This window comes from Channa argus, chromosome 15, assembly GCF_033026475.1.
Source record: "Channa argus isolate prfri chromosome 15, Channa argus male v1.0, whole genome shotgun sequence".
Taxonomy (NCBI): Eukaryota; Metazoa; Chordata; class Actinopteri; order Anabantiformes; family Channidae; genus Channa; species Channa argus.
In genome coordinates this window covers 7,817,077-7,833,111 of record NC_090211.1, presented here as the reverse complement: position 1 = coordinate 7,833,111, position 16,035 = coordinate 7,817,077, and the positions used below count along the sequence as shown (strand labels likewise).

Genomic DNA, 16,035 nt, shown 5'->3' with positions numbered 1-16,035 from the left:
GGTTGAAACAGAAAAACTATAACATCACCCAGAGCTAAAATTTTGTTTACCATGTTTGCACAAGGGCAGCATGGTGCTGGAGCTGTTCGTGCTGCCACCTCACAGCTACATGTTCTCCAGTTTGAATCCAAGCCAGTTGTGGCTTTTCTGTGTGGAGTTTGCACGTTCTCCTTGTGCTTGTGTGGGTTTCCTCCCACAGTCCAAAGACATTTATGTAAATGCTTGTGAGTGTGAATGGTTGTCTGTTTGTGTATGTCTCTTTGTGTTGGCCCTGGGATCCCAAAACCCAAAACAGGATAAGTGGTTACAGATAATGGATGGATGTTTGCACAAGATACTGCAATTCAAATTTTGCTTTTAGGTGTAAATTTACTCAATTATACTTTACAATAATAAGAAAAATGAAATCGGATTATTGTTGGTGTCTTTAAAATGTCTGCAGATGTGAATGTATGTGTGAACAGTTGCCTGTCTTTATGTGTGGCCCTGCAATAGACTGTTGCCTCTCGCCCAGTGACAGCTGGGATAGGCTTAGTGGGAAATGTAGTAAAGACAATTGACGGATGGATGAAACTGAAAGAAAATGTCTTCTAAGCAGCAGCAAATGAGTGTAGCAGCCAGAGACAGATGTAATCACTCATTTTTCTTAAGCTGAATCTCCTGTGAAGATATCAACAGCAAATGCTTAAAAATTAAACAGCCATTTGTCCTCAGATGTAATGTAACTGTAAACCGTTTTGTTGCGCTGAAAGCAGGACAGCTCTAAGAAGTAAAAGCAATAGAGAAGCACATAAACAGATAGGAACAAAAACATTACTCTGACCTAACACCAAAGAGGAAAATGACACAGGTATAAAGAAAATGAAAATGATCAAGGACGTTCCACTTTCACCTCACACTTGATGTTCAGCAAACATCCGTCTGCTCCTTTCAGACACTTCTCACAGTGCTTCTCACCACTGCTTTGATTTAATAACAGCAGACACAAAGAGTGCAGAGGCATAAGAGGCACCGCACGCAAATGCTTGCTGGGCTTTATTTGCCTGTTTGCAACATTAAACTGAAACTAAAATTCAAGATGATGGATATGGACACACAGAAAACAGATTAGTTATGATTCCTGCCAGTGTTTACCTACAAGGTTCTGTAGCTGTTAATGGAATAGAGGATGGCTGCTCTGTTTGAAAAAAAAAAAAACAAAACACAGAGAATGTACAGTTGGCAACTGAAAAAAAGATGAAAAGTGAATACAAAGCAAGAATCAATGAGAGAAAAGGAATCAAATACAACATGGATACAAAGCAAAGTGAGCAAATGGGAGACATCAAAAGTTGACATGCTTCTCTGACATTCTCCAAAGTAAGATAAAGCACAGTTCTAAATCCATAATGCTTTGCATATCTCTCTCATCCTGCGTCGCTCCATCAGTGACATATTAAAAAAGACACAGTGAGTGAGCACAGTGTAATTGGTTGCTTGGGAGCCCTGAAATGTCAGGTTTTCTGTGCACGAGCAACGATTCCATCTAAAACAAAATTCTGATGTGAATGATTGAAAAAAAAAGATGTCAGGCTGATATAAAAAGAAGTGGAACTTGAATGTCATTAAACTTTCACAGGCTGGGATGTGTTTGAAGGGTTTTTTTTTTTTATATATGGCAAAAAAGTTATGTAGCTCTGCTGCTGAGATGAAACGTGGTGAGTGCTGAGTGAGTAAACAGATTACTTTGATCAAGGCTGCTTGACAGATCGGATATCGAAAATCTGTCCAATTCTGAAACTTTAGATGACTTCAAAAAAGGTCAATGTGTAGCAAGAGTTGGACTTACTTCCCCCCCAAAAATGAAAGATCGTACCATCTATGTGAGTACCAACTTACTATTTGGAACATATATTTTTACATTATAAAAACCTTTTCAGTGTGAGTGTGTGTGTGTGTGTGGGTTATTATATTAAGTTAATTAACTTTAACTTACTATTCTAAGCATTACTCAAATTACAGATTTAAGAAAGATGCAAAAGGCATCTGTTTAACCAAAAGTTCCATTTCCAACTCTTCCCCATCTAAACAACCATCCACATGAATAGAAAACTAAGGAGAAAATAAAAATATCTTGTGGGCAAATGATGAGTCCTAATCACTTGTTTAATTTCCTGGTGCCCAGCATGTAAATATTTCAGGTTGACGTGAGAAAACATCTTCTAGACAGCTACAGACACATCCCATCCATTTATTATTTCCATCACTGAGCATTTTGGTCAGCAGCACAGTGAGAAAAAGCAGGGTATCCAGGCAACAGGCCATCTGTTTTCTCCCACCACTCAAACCTACGTCCATCGTGTCCCTTTTTTCACACTATGAAACATGTTTTTTTAATGTTTCTCCATCATGATAAAATGATGAGTAGTGTCACAGCTCCCTGGACAGAGCATTGAGCTAATAGAACCCTAGAGACCGACTGCTGTTTTCTGGATGATAGACAATAAAAAAACACAGGAGGGGAGAAGGAGAAGGTGTTGGTTTATGATGGAAAAGAGGTAATTGGTGGGAGGACATGGGGGAAGTGTCCCTGTGCTGTGTGTGCCAATCATTGCCGCAAAGCAAAGACACCTGTCTCAGTTGAGGACTCGCTGGGCTCCCTGCTGAGGCTGACTCAGCTCATCTGGGCTAATTAAACCCCACCGGGATAAATAAGTGTACTGAAAACTGGAGCCTTCTGAGAGACAGAGCTCCACATGCTGTCAGTGTGCTGGGTAGATAAAGTCTGGGACCCACTGTCCATAGAAGAACACAAGGAGGATTACAGGACAGGGATTTCTGATGATGAATCTTCTTAAAGTTTGGGCCCAGAGTAAGTCATGTCCATCTGCTGGGCTGCTCGTAGCTTGGCTAGTTGCTATGGGAAGTCCCCTGCCTGCCCTTTCACTTGGTTCAGACGTGAGCCAGCCATTCAATGAGCTTCACTGTGGAACAACTCAGACAGACAGGGTCCCCAAACACTCAATCTAAACCACTAACAAGGTCTCTCATACACACATCAGGATGATGTACAGCTGCGCTACTTAATCACAAACATTATCAAAGAGGCTCCAGTGCTTGACATGAAAGTGCTTTGAATATACATTATGGTCAGTGAGATGCCTCTGGACAAATATCATCAGAGCCACTCAGACAATGTCTTGAGTACTTTGTTTAGGGTGCTATTCACAACAACAGCACCACAATCCTCAGTGTAAGTGCCAGTGTTCTGTAAATAAGATTGTGTGTGTGTGTGTACATACTTGACTATTAGGCTCAGTACAATGACACACTCTACACATATAATGATCAAGATGTTGCTTGTAACTATTTAAGGGTAATGTTAGGATTTAAAAACCTGACACAAGTTTTCTGCACTTTTATTTAAATTACAGTTTATTAATAATTGGATGTGAAGCTGTCCCTAAAGTGATTTTATCAGCAGGACATTGAATCATTTCTGTGTTATTTATGGCTAAATTAAATCATGTTAATTAAAAAATAATCATGGCCCAAAGCCTCAGTGTGGGACACAACTGGGAAAATAAAGTTTTAAATACTATATTTATGACCAATGTTTTAATTGTTTCACATCTGTTTGGACACAATGTCATCACATGCCATACCAAAGCAAATAAAAAAATTAAACTGTGAATCTGTAAACCCGTTAAATGGTTTGAGTCCAATTTGTAACAACAGTGTGGAAATGGCAAAGGTGGATTTGGTGGCGTACAAACAGTATTACAGCCTGGAGATAGAAGTCATTCAAAACAGGAAGGACTGACTCATATGTTGATATGCCCCTGAGTGCATACGCTGGACGAGTTTACTCAAAGTATGCAAGTGTGCAATCCAACAACATCCAGTGCATACGTAAAAGTCACAAAATATTGCTGGTGCCAGAATTATACACTGAGAAAGTCACATTTGATATTCTTTCTTGGTATGCAGCTCTTCTTACTTTTGTTGCCTAACCTAGTCATTTTTCTAGCCTGTACAGAAAACAAACAGTAATTAAGTACTTTTGAAAATCTTTTGTGTCAGTCACCTGGCAACAGCAATCTCATGAGTCAAACAACATGGTGAAGAAAAAGAAGCCTTTGTTTAAACTAAAAGCTTTGTATTAGAAGAGAGTGGTCTGATTTCTGGTGGAGGGGAATATTCAATACATTGTCATGTTCTCACTCTAGTCTGTTCAAAAGAAGTAGGGATATAAAGGTGGTCTAAACCTACCTGTGTCCCCCCAAACCGGCAGGTACTCGTCCTGCTGGATGTCCAGCATGATCTCCAGACCATTTCCTGTCCCTCCCTTCATAGTGGTGCGGAGCGTCTTCCCTTCCTCTACAGCGTTGAACACGTAGCACTTCCCATACCTGGTGAAAACCTGAGAGGAGACAAAGAGAGGAAGAGGACTGGTGAGTTAAATACTACCATCCAGGAGACACATTTTAGCCAAGAGCATCAATCATAGCTCATCGAATATATTTCCATGAGCCACAAGATGTTTTCTCATGTGATTAGGTTTAAAGAGTTTTGCGTACAGTATGTTACCCTAAATAATTTAGGGCAAGTAAGGCTACTTTTAAATGTCATCCTTTTGCAGGTGAGTGGTACTTTCCAAGTACTATATGGAAAATATTGTATAGTTTGAAATTATCCAGGTTATTAATATTATATATTCAAGCTCAGTCCTTCTTTATTGTATAAATAACTATTCTTTTTGCACAAGCATTCAGCGTTTGAGCTTTTAGTAAAAATTGTTAGTTAAGTTAATTTATACACTTGATCTTTCTAGATCAAATGTCACATAGCTTTTTCTATAAAGACATATCAGATGAAGGCATAATATATATAACATACTACTCCAAAAGCAAATCTAAACAAATGAGTTTTGAGCTGCCTTTTAAAAGTGTCCACAGATCTTTAATCCAAATGAAGAATATGTCAGAGTTTGGGAGTCACAACTTCAAAGCAGAAGAGAGCAACAAGCTCAAAACAATACAACATACCACTAATACGGCTTCAGCAAATAACTCAAAAAACTCTTCATTCCTTCAGTGTTGTGTGTGTTTAAACAACAATGACAGACGTTTATTAGAGGGACTGCATACAGGAAACAACCTCCCTCCATTAATGTCTCCCTGTACCAGCACTGCCAGTTCACCAAAATACAGCATACGGCTCAGAGACATTTATAAATAATAGATTGCTTTGTGCAGCTCATTTTACAAGTGTGTGTGTGTGTGTATGTGTGTATAACACAAGCAAACATCTAAATGAGACCAGAGTTGTGGGCTCTCCACTCATGAACACTAATTACTATAACAGCCACACAGTTCAATGTTGCAGTGACTAATTGAAAGGAAGTGACCCGATCAGCAAATTTAAAATTCAAACATCAGTATGATCTTCTCATAGGAGTTATAGATTGCTGTTGGAGCAAATAAAAGCTATCATTTACAGTGGTTGTGATCCATTGTTGCAATTTTAATTTCTTTCTTTACACTTTGACCCTGTTTACAACTGATATGAACATCTCATTTATACTGAGCTGCTAATGCAGTGGACATACATACCTACCTACAATAGTTCTGCAGTATATCCTACATTCATGAAGATTTTAATATTCAGAATTAACTGAAAAGCGAAGACTGAAGACTGATGCAACCCAGGCCCTTGCATTTTTTTTTTTCCTGGGGAAAAAATACAACCACATTCACATTTTTCATTAACCCAATGAGGGTATTTGACATTTAGCATGATGGCTAAATAAATAATGCTAAATAGTGGTTAATGATTGTATATTGTGGCCAATCCAGTCTCAATGTTGGAATGATTCATTATCAATGAATGAAGTTACTGCTGTTGTGCTTAAACAGCAGCTGTTTCACTTCTCCTACAGATCCTGCTGCTGTCTGATCATTTGTTATTCAATCAAATCAGAGAAGACAATCCATGGCTCTAAGCCTCAATCATGTTTCCATTGTTGAAGAATCTGTCAGCATAAGCCCATGTATGTTTGCAATAACAAAGAGACTGAAGCAAAACTCTGCATACATGAAGTGTAGTCTACATATCAATATGATGTTATGATAATCAGGCACACAGCAGTATGCTCATACAATTACCACGGTGCTAGGCTTAAAGCAGCAATGTAGTAGTAAAGTCCATATCTATCAGACGTCTTGTGTGTGCTGTGAGTTTGACTTCTGTATGATTTTTATAGTGCAACATGAAAGGTCCCCATGTGTAAGCCACCCAGCTTGGCTCTCTGTGAGGTCCATGGACCAATATTGGTGCTGTAATGTGAAAAAAAGAATGTTTAGGTGGTCTCTGTGCAGAAAAAGCTATTTTCTTATAACTATACTTTATGCCTTGAAGGTGCACATTTGAGGCTTCCTCTTATTTAAGATTGATGTTGGAGAACTGCAAAAATGTCAGACAGAGCCTGAGAGCAGGTGTTTCATGCTAAATGAGAGGTGGATGTCTGATACAGCTCATCAGAAAATGTGAGGACCTTGCGCCTGGAAATGTAACAGAATTATGTAGCATTTAAATAATGTCTGGTTCTTCACCTTCCATTAAATGGATTTAAATATGGTATTAAGTTGACATTTACGCCCACTGGTCAAGTAAAGCCAACAGTGCCCCCTGTGGTCAAATTGTAGAGCTCTCAGAACATGATCTAACGCCAGTGTTAGGATTAGATAGATGACATTTGTCTGTTTTCCGTGATATAAGGCATAAATGTGATCTACACTTTTTGGAAACACGCACCAAGTTGCCCGGCACTGTAGCTCTGCCTGTTTCAGCCTCTTTCATATGTTTATTCCAGACTGTATCTAGAAAGTCAGGTCCAGAGTGGTAATTTCACCCATGAAACACATGCTAAACATGTTTGTGTACTTTTGTCTTATGAGAGGGAGTTTGTTTCTATGCCCAGTTTATATTATGTCATCATTTATTTACTTATTCTGTTTTTGCTCTTTGTGACGTCTTGCTTTAGGTGACACACCAACTTTCCACCTCAGTCAACTGTTAAAACACGTGGTGATAGTAAAGACATTTGAAATTTTCATGAAATGAAAATGTACATAAAAATGTGACAGTAAACCCACTTCATTTCCCCTTTTTTTCCTTGCGGGTCAGAGAGAGTGTCATCTCCCTCATTAACCCTCATAGGAATGCTTATTAACACCCATTGGAATGCAACGCTTTCCTCAGTTTCCTACTATCACAACTACTACAGAATCATGTTGATAGCACTGTTACTTGACAGTTAATGTAATTAACACCCTTTTTGTTTAGTGTAAATACAATTTGTGTCACATAAAGTGAAAGTTTGAAAACTGATTTTTCCAATCTAACATTTCAGCAGTGCACATACTGTAAAAGCAAACTGTCGTGGTCTCACACCATTCAAAGTATTTTAATACAAACTGATCAAATGGAAGTTCAATAAATAGTTGCCATTTCCAATGCTGCATAACTAAATCAGCAATCATACCACAGTGCTGGGTTGAGCTTTGTTGAGAATGCTCTGATGCTGTAAACACGGGGATATTTTCCTTTCTTTACCTTCCATCAAATAGCATTTTAACACAGCAATAGGCTGTGAGAAATACTGATTGTTATCATTATAATTCTATGCTAATAAAGACCAAGATTCACTCCAAACAACAAACAGCAGGTTTTTTGCCTCTTACAAAAAACTTCCATCTTACTTTTTTGACTCAGCTGCACTGTCGCCTACCAAGGCCTCTGCTAGTGCAGGTTATTAATCTCTGCCTTTTCTGCACTGAATGATTTCCCTTGGTTATACAGAACTGAAACAAAACCATGAACCAGGACAGAAACACTTTGTCTTCAGTGTTTTTATTGTTGAAAAAGACAACAAAATGGAAGGCAAATAGCACTGCCAATAGCTGTGTTTTCCAGTGCTGGAGTGTTTTAAGATGGAATTTTCATTTCATGCTCCTCCTCTTTCATTGACACTGGCCTTCTCATGGATGGTTTACTAACATGACTGATGGACTACGTAATGCCATACTGCCACAAAGGTGGTGGGGATTGGAAGAATATGAAGTACCACATTATGGGTTCATTCACCTCTGCAAAACCTAGGTGCACCTAACTGATATGTGTCTGCACAAAATAAATGACACACTCTGGAGAGCAGTGAAGAGGGCAGCAGATAAATATTCATGGCACCATCACTCCTCATCACTCCTCTGCAGGTACAAGATGTGGCAAGAGTTTGTTGTCAATGTTCACAGACAAAGTCCTAAGCACATAGAGGAGAGAAGACAGAGGGTCCATATCCAACACTAATTAGTTATTTCTGGTTATTTAACCACAACTTTGTTGCACAGAACTTTGTTTCATTTCCTCAACTTCATCAGAAAAACAATTTACCAATGATGCTTCAGAATTGCTTTCCATTTAACCTTTGCTGATTAATTGGTAGGAGTTTGAGCATTAAGTGTAGTGGCCCAGCAGTCATTTGCCTTTCTGTCATAAATTTGCTTGTATGACGAGAGCACAGGACTGAATATTCCTCCATTGATAGTTTCTTTTTTTAGCAATTGGCTCTTGAGTTGCTACTGTCAACATCTCTCCTGCGTTCGGCTGTTTCTATAAGGAAATTTTACTTTCAAAAGGGACATTGCTCGGCCCTTTTTCACTCCTTTTGTCAAGACTGATGATGTTTGACAGGTAGGACGAGGGCTGGGTCAAGATCCCATTAGACCCTAGCCAGACAGAAAGGCTCCTCTTCAGCCACAGGATGACAAAGACACTAACAAAACCTTGACAGTGGGGTTCTGTTATTTTGCAAATCCCCGCCACTGACCCTGTCTCTGTCTCCCCCGCTTTCTCACTTGCCTGCTGATCTGCCGCCTCAGGCTGAGCTGTCAGATGGGAGAAGGTAATGAGTTCTCAACCTGTCGAGAAATGTAGAATAGCACAGGAAACACTGCTCTGCCTAAAAAAAATGTGTAATGCTGAAATAACTTATCAATTCTCATATAACAAGTAAATTGCACTAGTGCAAAGGCTATTATATATTGACTATTGCTGTGTGCACTAGGGAGTGTGACACAGCTGTCACCTCTGACAGAGAAGGAGGATACTGCCTATAATAAACAAGACTATGAAAGTCAATACGCATAACCAGATGTTATCTTCTTATTATTTAACTTGCTCTTGTGACATTGTGAAAAATTGAATCGAGTAAGGGTAGCATATAAAATGTCGGTAAAGTCAGACTCACTTGCTGTTAATATATTAGTTTCACCCATTAAAGCCAGAGGTCTGTGAATCAACCCTCAGCCTTGTCTTGCAGGCCAGCTCAGCGAGCTGCAAACATAGCATGACCTCGCCTGCACACCATGTAGTGCCGCCCACAGACTACAAGTCAAATTTTTTTTGGTCATCATGACAAAAGGTCAGCTGTCAGTGCTAACCACCCACAAATCAGAATCATAAGCATGCCTCTGGGTAAGAAAAAAAACTGTAATGTTTGTGTGCATGAATGGAAAAAAAACTGGACTACCGAATAGCTATAGTTTTAATCAATATACTTCCGGAATATCCGTCCTTGTCTAAGCTTTCCCAGTGTTGGACTCTCAGCCATTCTGAATTCATCTTGCTTTCTTGCACACAATCCTATCGCTGCTCTGCAAATGGCTTGCTGATCCGGTGCCAAAAAATGGCAGATTATTGCCTCTGAAAGCGGATGCTATCTTGTCTTTTTTGTGTGCTCCCATTCCCACTGGCATCTTATTTATCTCCTTCTGTCCATGTAGCGTCCGAGCCAGCAAAATGCTCTGACGTCCACACCATCATATTTGTGAATGCAAGTTCAATGTCACTGACACAGCAAAGTTGTATCTACAACAAGAAGGAGCTTTGCTATTTCTGCAGTGTTGACCACTGCTCACACACCTTTTTCAATATTTGAGTGGATTTAGTGATTCAAACAGGCCGTTTCCAGTTACACATCAGTAAACACCAAAAGACCAGCTAATCACTATTTTACATTTTTTATTATTATGTCCTGTCTGAGAGAACATTGTTTCCTGAAGAGTTTGCTCATCTGATTCTATATGGTTATTCTGCCGGTGGGTTAGGTGGGGGATTTATGGCATTCTTTTCCACAAAACAGAAGAGGCTGTGAAATATTTATTTCCTGGATGACATTTGACTATTACCCCTCTTGTATTTTTAATGTAGGTCACACGTACACAAGCACTGAAGATTACATTGACATGGTAAACACAACAGTCAGCTAGCCACATTTATCAGTTCCCATGAAGCACCTCCAAGTTTCAAGGTTACCCTGCTTTCACACAAGCTGTCTATTGTGATCTTGTGTTATTGTTTGACAAATCAATATCCATTATAAGAGAATTTAGCAGGTGTTTCATGATAAAACCAGAGTAAAAATGGAGCTTAAGGCCAAGGGGAGATGCAGGCCTTTTATCCTCATGGCTTACTGAGAGAAGAGGAGAGGACTAAAGTTTATGAAAAAGATCTGAGTTGCAAGGTGTGCACTTTCTCTGCTGCGTTCTTGGCAGTGGCAGCAGCAGTTAGTGGTTGTACTGCTGTGGGGATAAATAATGCAGAGGGCTGCTGCGTTAGCGACAGGGTTGGCTCCGAGTATGAGAAAGCAGCCTTTAAACACATAGACACACGTGCTTACAGCTGCCTCACTCATCATTAGGGCTTTATGCATGCCACTGCACTACCTGCACGCAAAGCCACCTTCCCTTGTAACTTAAACGTCTTCACATCCCAAACATATTTCATGTCACATTAAACAAATTCCACCGCTTATTTGATGTGTTGGGAGTTTTATGGAGCTATTTATCATTGCACCCTAATGTAATTTTACCATGCAAGTCAATAATATTTTATTTTACAAGACAGCACATAAGTAAGGCAGGGCTGTGATAGGACACAAAGGACTGCTGCCAGCCTGATATTTATGCACAGTGAGAGGAGAGAAAAGGGAGGATGAAACAGGGGGATAAAAACTACAAAATGACTATGAGAGAAATATAAAAGAGTGGAGGAAAACAGGGTCATCTGGAATCAAAAGACATTCGCAACTCTAGCAAACAGGGAAATTAATTCCTGCGGTAAACCCTCACCAGAGTTAATGTTTTCAGTCTAAATTGTATGTTGACTAATTCTTTGTTTGTATTAATGGTGTAGCAGAGTGGATTTTCCTTTTGTTAGGAGGACATGACCATTGATGGCTGCCTGATAGGCAAGTGTCTTTTCATCCAGATCCAGCTGAGACTCCTCCGTAAACCCCAGCAAACGTCTTTCATCTTCCACCTTTTAAATGTAATCAGCCTGAACTGAATGTAGACCACATTTGCCAGTTTTCACAGATCAGCTTCTCATGTGTTTCATGCCAGACCCATAGTAAGGCTTCACGAAAAAAAGAGAATGTGCAGCACGAGATCAGGGCACACCAAATCTGATGAGACTGTATTCTCTTATATTATACTGAGGCAGGGCAATATGTAAAGGTTGTGAGCCCAGCTCAGCTCTCTGAGTTAAAATTGTGTATTAGCAACAACAAAACACATGTATAATAGTAAACTGATCAGCATCGGTACTGATTACATACAGCTCAGACGTCCTATTAGCAGGGATACCTTGGTCCAACCATTTCCCTCCCAATAACGATTCTGGTGCCTCATCTCAGGGTACTGTGACTTCTAGGAATTTAGGTATTAATGCAATGCTGATCTGACATTTTTGATCACTGCATGCCTGGTCCCTGTGAAACAACACCAGACAGATGCCAGGAGAACAGTGGTGGAGACGTTGAGTTGTACCACACCTAAATCATTCCAAAATAGTAAGTTAATTTTTTTATGGGTTGTTTTGGACTAAATTTTTTGAATTAATTTTTAATTGAACAACAATTAATTCCCCTCCAGCTACAGCGCAGGATTAGGTTACAAATCTGGCAACCTTACTGTGACAATAGATTCGAGCTTGAAACTATTCCCAATATTTATTATATACAGGCAAAACAAACATGACAAAACATGTTCATTTGTCAAATTTAAAGAGTTTATATATGATATTTCTTGTTAATCCTCATCTCACTACCTGTAATAAAGCAAATATGTATATTTCCCCAGAATGTTAAGCTACTATTTGAAGCCAAAAGTCACCTCGAGCTCCAAATCTTCCATTTGGATAGCAAAAAAAAAAAACAAAAAAAAAAACAAAAAAAACAAAAACAAAAGAAAAACAGCTTCCCCCTGTTCAGTATTCTAGAGTAGATGTTAAAAGTTTGCTCAGTACGCTCCATGGCTGCCAAAGCAGCATGTCTCTATTGAAAACAGAAAGGTGTATTAAACTTTATTTATTTTAGGACCCTGTACTCTGTGACACTACATTCTTTCCCTTATTATAAAGTGTACTCTTCAAGGTTCAGACAGTGCCTCGGAAAGACATCAAATAAAAGAGAAGTTACTTTGGGTCAAACATCTTGTGTGCCCTGAATAATAATTGTATAATTATTCAACCGCATTTTTTTCTTGCAGGTGCCGTAAATTTTAAATATTAAAATGATATGTTTGCTCTCATTCTCCCGGCATATCAGTCATGTCACTGTGGAGAATGGTGTCCAGATATAGCTATGGACTACCAGCTGTCATCCCATACTCATCAATCACATCAGACACAGCCAGTCATTATTTTTAATAAGTTACCTCTCGGGGATGGCCGGTGGGATTCTACCTTACCTGTCACTGTCTGTCTGTCTCTACTGCCATTGATGTAAGCCTGAGTAATGGCTTAGGGGTGGCAGACCTATGGCAGCTCCTAATCACCGAAAGTCGGGCTGAGTGACATGTCTTGTCTTCCTCACAATGCTATGTGGAGAAGATGCAGCTCTGTGAAGCTGCAAAGACGTGCTTAATGTACTGCCAAGATTAGAGCCATCACCATCTGTGGCTTCATTTTGAAGGCCTTCTTGAAAACGGCAGAGGCCTTCTCATATTTCAGAAATTCCAATGAGATTTGTCAAAGGGAAGGCACTGCTCTGTTGGTGTGTGTGACTTTTTTTTCACATCCTCTCATATATTTGATCAAAGACAATATACACTAATATAAACTGACCAGGCACGTCATTGCAACCACTGCCAGGAAAAGTGAATACGTTTTATATACAATGGCATATGTCAAGAGGTGAGATAAAGTGACAAGTTGATATGTTGAATGCAGGAAAAAATGTGTAAGGATCAGAGTGATTTTAACAAGGAGCAAACTGTGATGGCTAGATGGTTCGACCATGTCCAGCGGGTCAGGACTTGTGGGGATGTTTCCGAAATGCACAGGTTAACTTCTTTGTCCACCAGCCTAAACGCCACAGACAGAAACGAGACGGTTGGTTCCAGTTACAGTCACTTTCTCCTTTCTGCCTTTCTTTCTAACCCTGATCAGAACCAAAGGTGGTCCAGTGACCTACATGTACTGTATTGAACCAGAGACAGGGTTGTGGGGGCCCACAGGTCACTAATGCATGTGGGGAGTGAATTGTTGCCCATCTTGTAGAATGCATGAATCAGAGCTGTTTTGGTGACACACCATTAGGATGTTAGCTGATCAGTGTATAAGTCCCAACACCAGTGGAGGTTCTTTAAACCCCCAGCATGATCAATACCCCTCATTATCCCTTAATATCCAATGAAGCTTGCAGTTAAGTTTCCAAATGGAGCCAGAAAAAAAAAATCGAAAACAAAATACCCATTAAGTGATTCAGTGTGTTAATAACAATGGCTCTGGCCACGTGTGCTCCAAAGTCAGATGCGCATTGTTTTATGGACACACAATTTATGCCTAGCACAAATATTAAGTGCCAATGTAGAAGGTACAGTGCTGCAAAGCAAATGGGTGTACAGATTGCAGATGTGATTAGGGATGTAGCAAGTCTTTTGTGCGGATAACATGGTAACCACCGCTACGGTCCACATTTGTGAAAGGAGAATGTTTTTAAATTTCTCCCATGGTCTGATATATGCCGAAATAAACACATCAATACTTTGTGTTTACTACCAATAAACTAATGGGATGAATTGAGTTTTTCACTCTATTTGTTCCCTGTGAAATTTCAGGTGAGAATTTGTGCTCTCTCAACATGGTATCACAGAGATACAGCAGACTCAAATTTGACTTACTGATGTTAGCTTCTCTATGAAAAAATGTATTCATCTGAACATTTTGACAAGGTGATGCTTTTTTATTGAAAAGTAAGGAATAAAATAAACTCATTAAAAAAGTATTTAGTGAGTGACTCCCCTTCATGAATTGATGACTTTAGCTTAGTTTTCCTGAAAATCATGAAGAATAATCTTGAAATAATAACACTGATATAATAATAATACTGACAGCAGCTTGCAGCCATGCTGGGGCACCGTTTTATATCTGCTGTACAGAAGAACCACTGGTCCATGAAATAACACAAACAGAAATGAAATAACCACTGATCATAGAGATAACTAATGATTTTGAAGTCACAATTTAAAACATTGTGTGTGTGTGTGTAAGACAGTAATCATGAGAGAAGATGCTTGAGAAGCTGTGTGTATCAACAAATCTGTTTTTCTTTTGTCAATTGCCAGTCACGAAAAGAACACAGGAAAATTACGCAAGCTGGAAAAATAGCAATAAGACATCAGCTTCAGCTACTTTGTATTTCTGGTGATTTTTGCCTTTTTGTTTTAAGCATAAAAAAAATGCAATAATGAGGAGGGTAAAGATTGTAAAGGAGTGGGCTGATCAGTGTGGCCTGAGTGGGACGAATTCCTCGTGTACAGAGGATCATGTTTAATGTCTGCTATTGTGTGAAACTATAATTACCACAGAATTAGCAAAATAATAGAAATCAACTGCACACCAGCACCGCGTTTTTGCAAGTTAGTAACCAAGCAATTGGGCGTTTCCCACAGCTACTTAATCAGCATGTGAATTAGCATAAATATGAAGTTGCTGCTTCTGGAGCCTAGAGGGATTCTTACAAAGGGGCTCGAAGGATGAAGTAGTTTTCTGTCAGATAAATAACTGACTGAACCAAGTTCTTTTTAATTTCATTATCAATGCCCAGGACTATGATATAGAGTCTTCTCTTAGAACCTTGACGTTTTTGTTTCATTTACTGTACCCCAGAGTTCATCCTAACTTTATGTTGATAAATAGCAGGTTTTTGCCACATGGGTACAGCCTGACTCTCAGTTTTATGCAGCTGGAAAGGAGTCCACAACACTCAACATTCAGTAAATCCACACCTATTATAACACCGTGGACAAGGAATTTCTGAATCTGTTATGTCTCAGTTCTGAAGATGAACCACTCAACTTGCAGCCATACGACATGACAAAGAGCACGACGCCCTGTAAGGATGAAACTTCCCCCAAAACTTTACTTCCTCTGTAGCCTTACAGACTGACTCTGTTGTTTACCGAGAACCACATCTTTATTAAAGGAGATTATGATGGACTTGAACAGTGGCAACATCCATCTGAACTGCAATGCAATTAAAGCAAGTGAGTGAGTGAGCACTTCCTCTAACCAAGGACACGCAGGACGCAGGAGCTCTAATGGTTGTTTGTCACAAAACAAAACCTTTTTCTGCTACTGGGCTTCACAGCACTGCGCACGTTTAGGACCAATTCAACAATTACAACAGATCCTGCTTATCATAAAAAACGTTTTAATAATACTAATCTAATATCATAAAATATACCAATGACAATAGTCATGCTGTTTCAGTTACAACTGAGCATGTCCTGTAATGATAAAATCATTCTTAAGAATCTAATAATAATGAAAACATCTAACGTACAAAATAATCTGCAGAAAGAAGTTCATAATTAAGTTAGACTACTTCTTTTTTTTAAAAAACAATAAAAACCCAGCTTTACAGCAGCTCAGTTAAATATAAGATTTTAGGTGGAGTTTTATTTTAAGGCAAGACTGCAGTCTGGCAAA

At 39.2% G+C, this 16,035-nt stretch overlaps 1 protein-coding gene across 2 annotated transcripts in view; it reads right to left on the bottom strand.

The window, feature by feature from the left end:
* asic2 (acid-sensing (proton-gated) ion channel 2) overlaps positions 1-16,035 on the bottom strand; it is a 328,789-nt gene that overhangs the window by 25,656 nt on the left and 287,098 nt on the right. For both annotated transcript variants that reach the window (XM_067476894.1, XM_067476893.1), the window contains one exon: positions 4,252-4,402. In XM_067476894.1, coding sequence (XP_067332995.1) covers positions 4,252-4,402 — 151 coding nt within the window. The remainder of the gene's footprint in view (positions 1-4,251; positions 4,403-16,035) is intronic.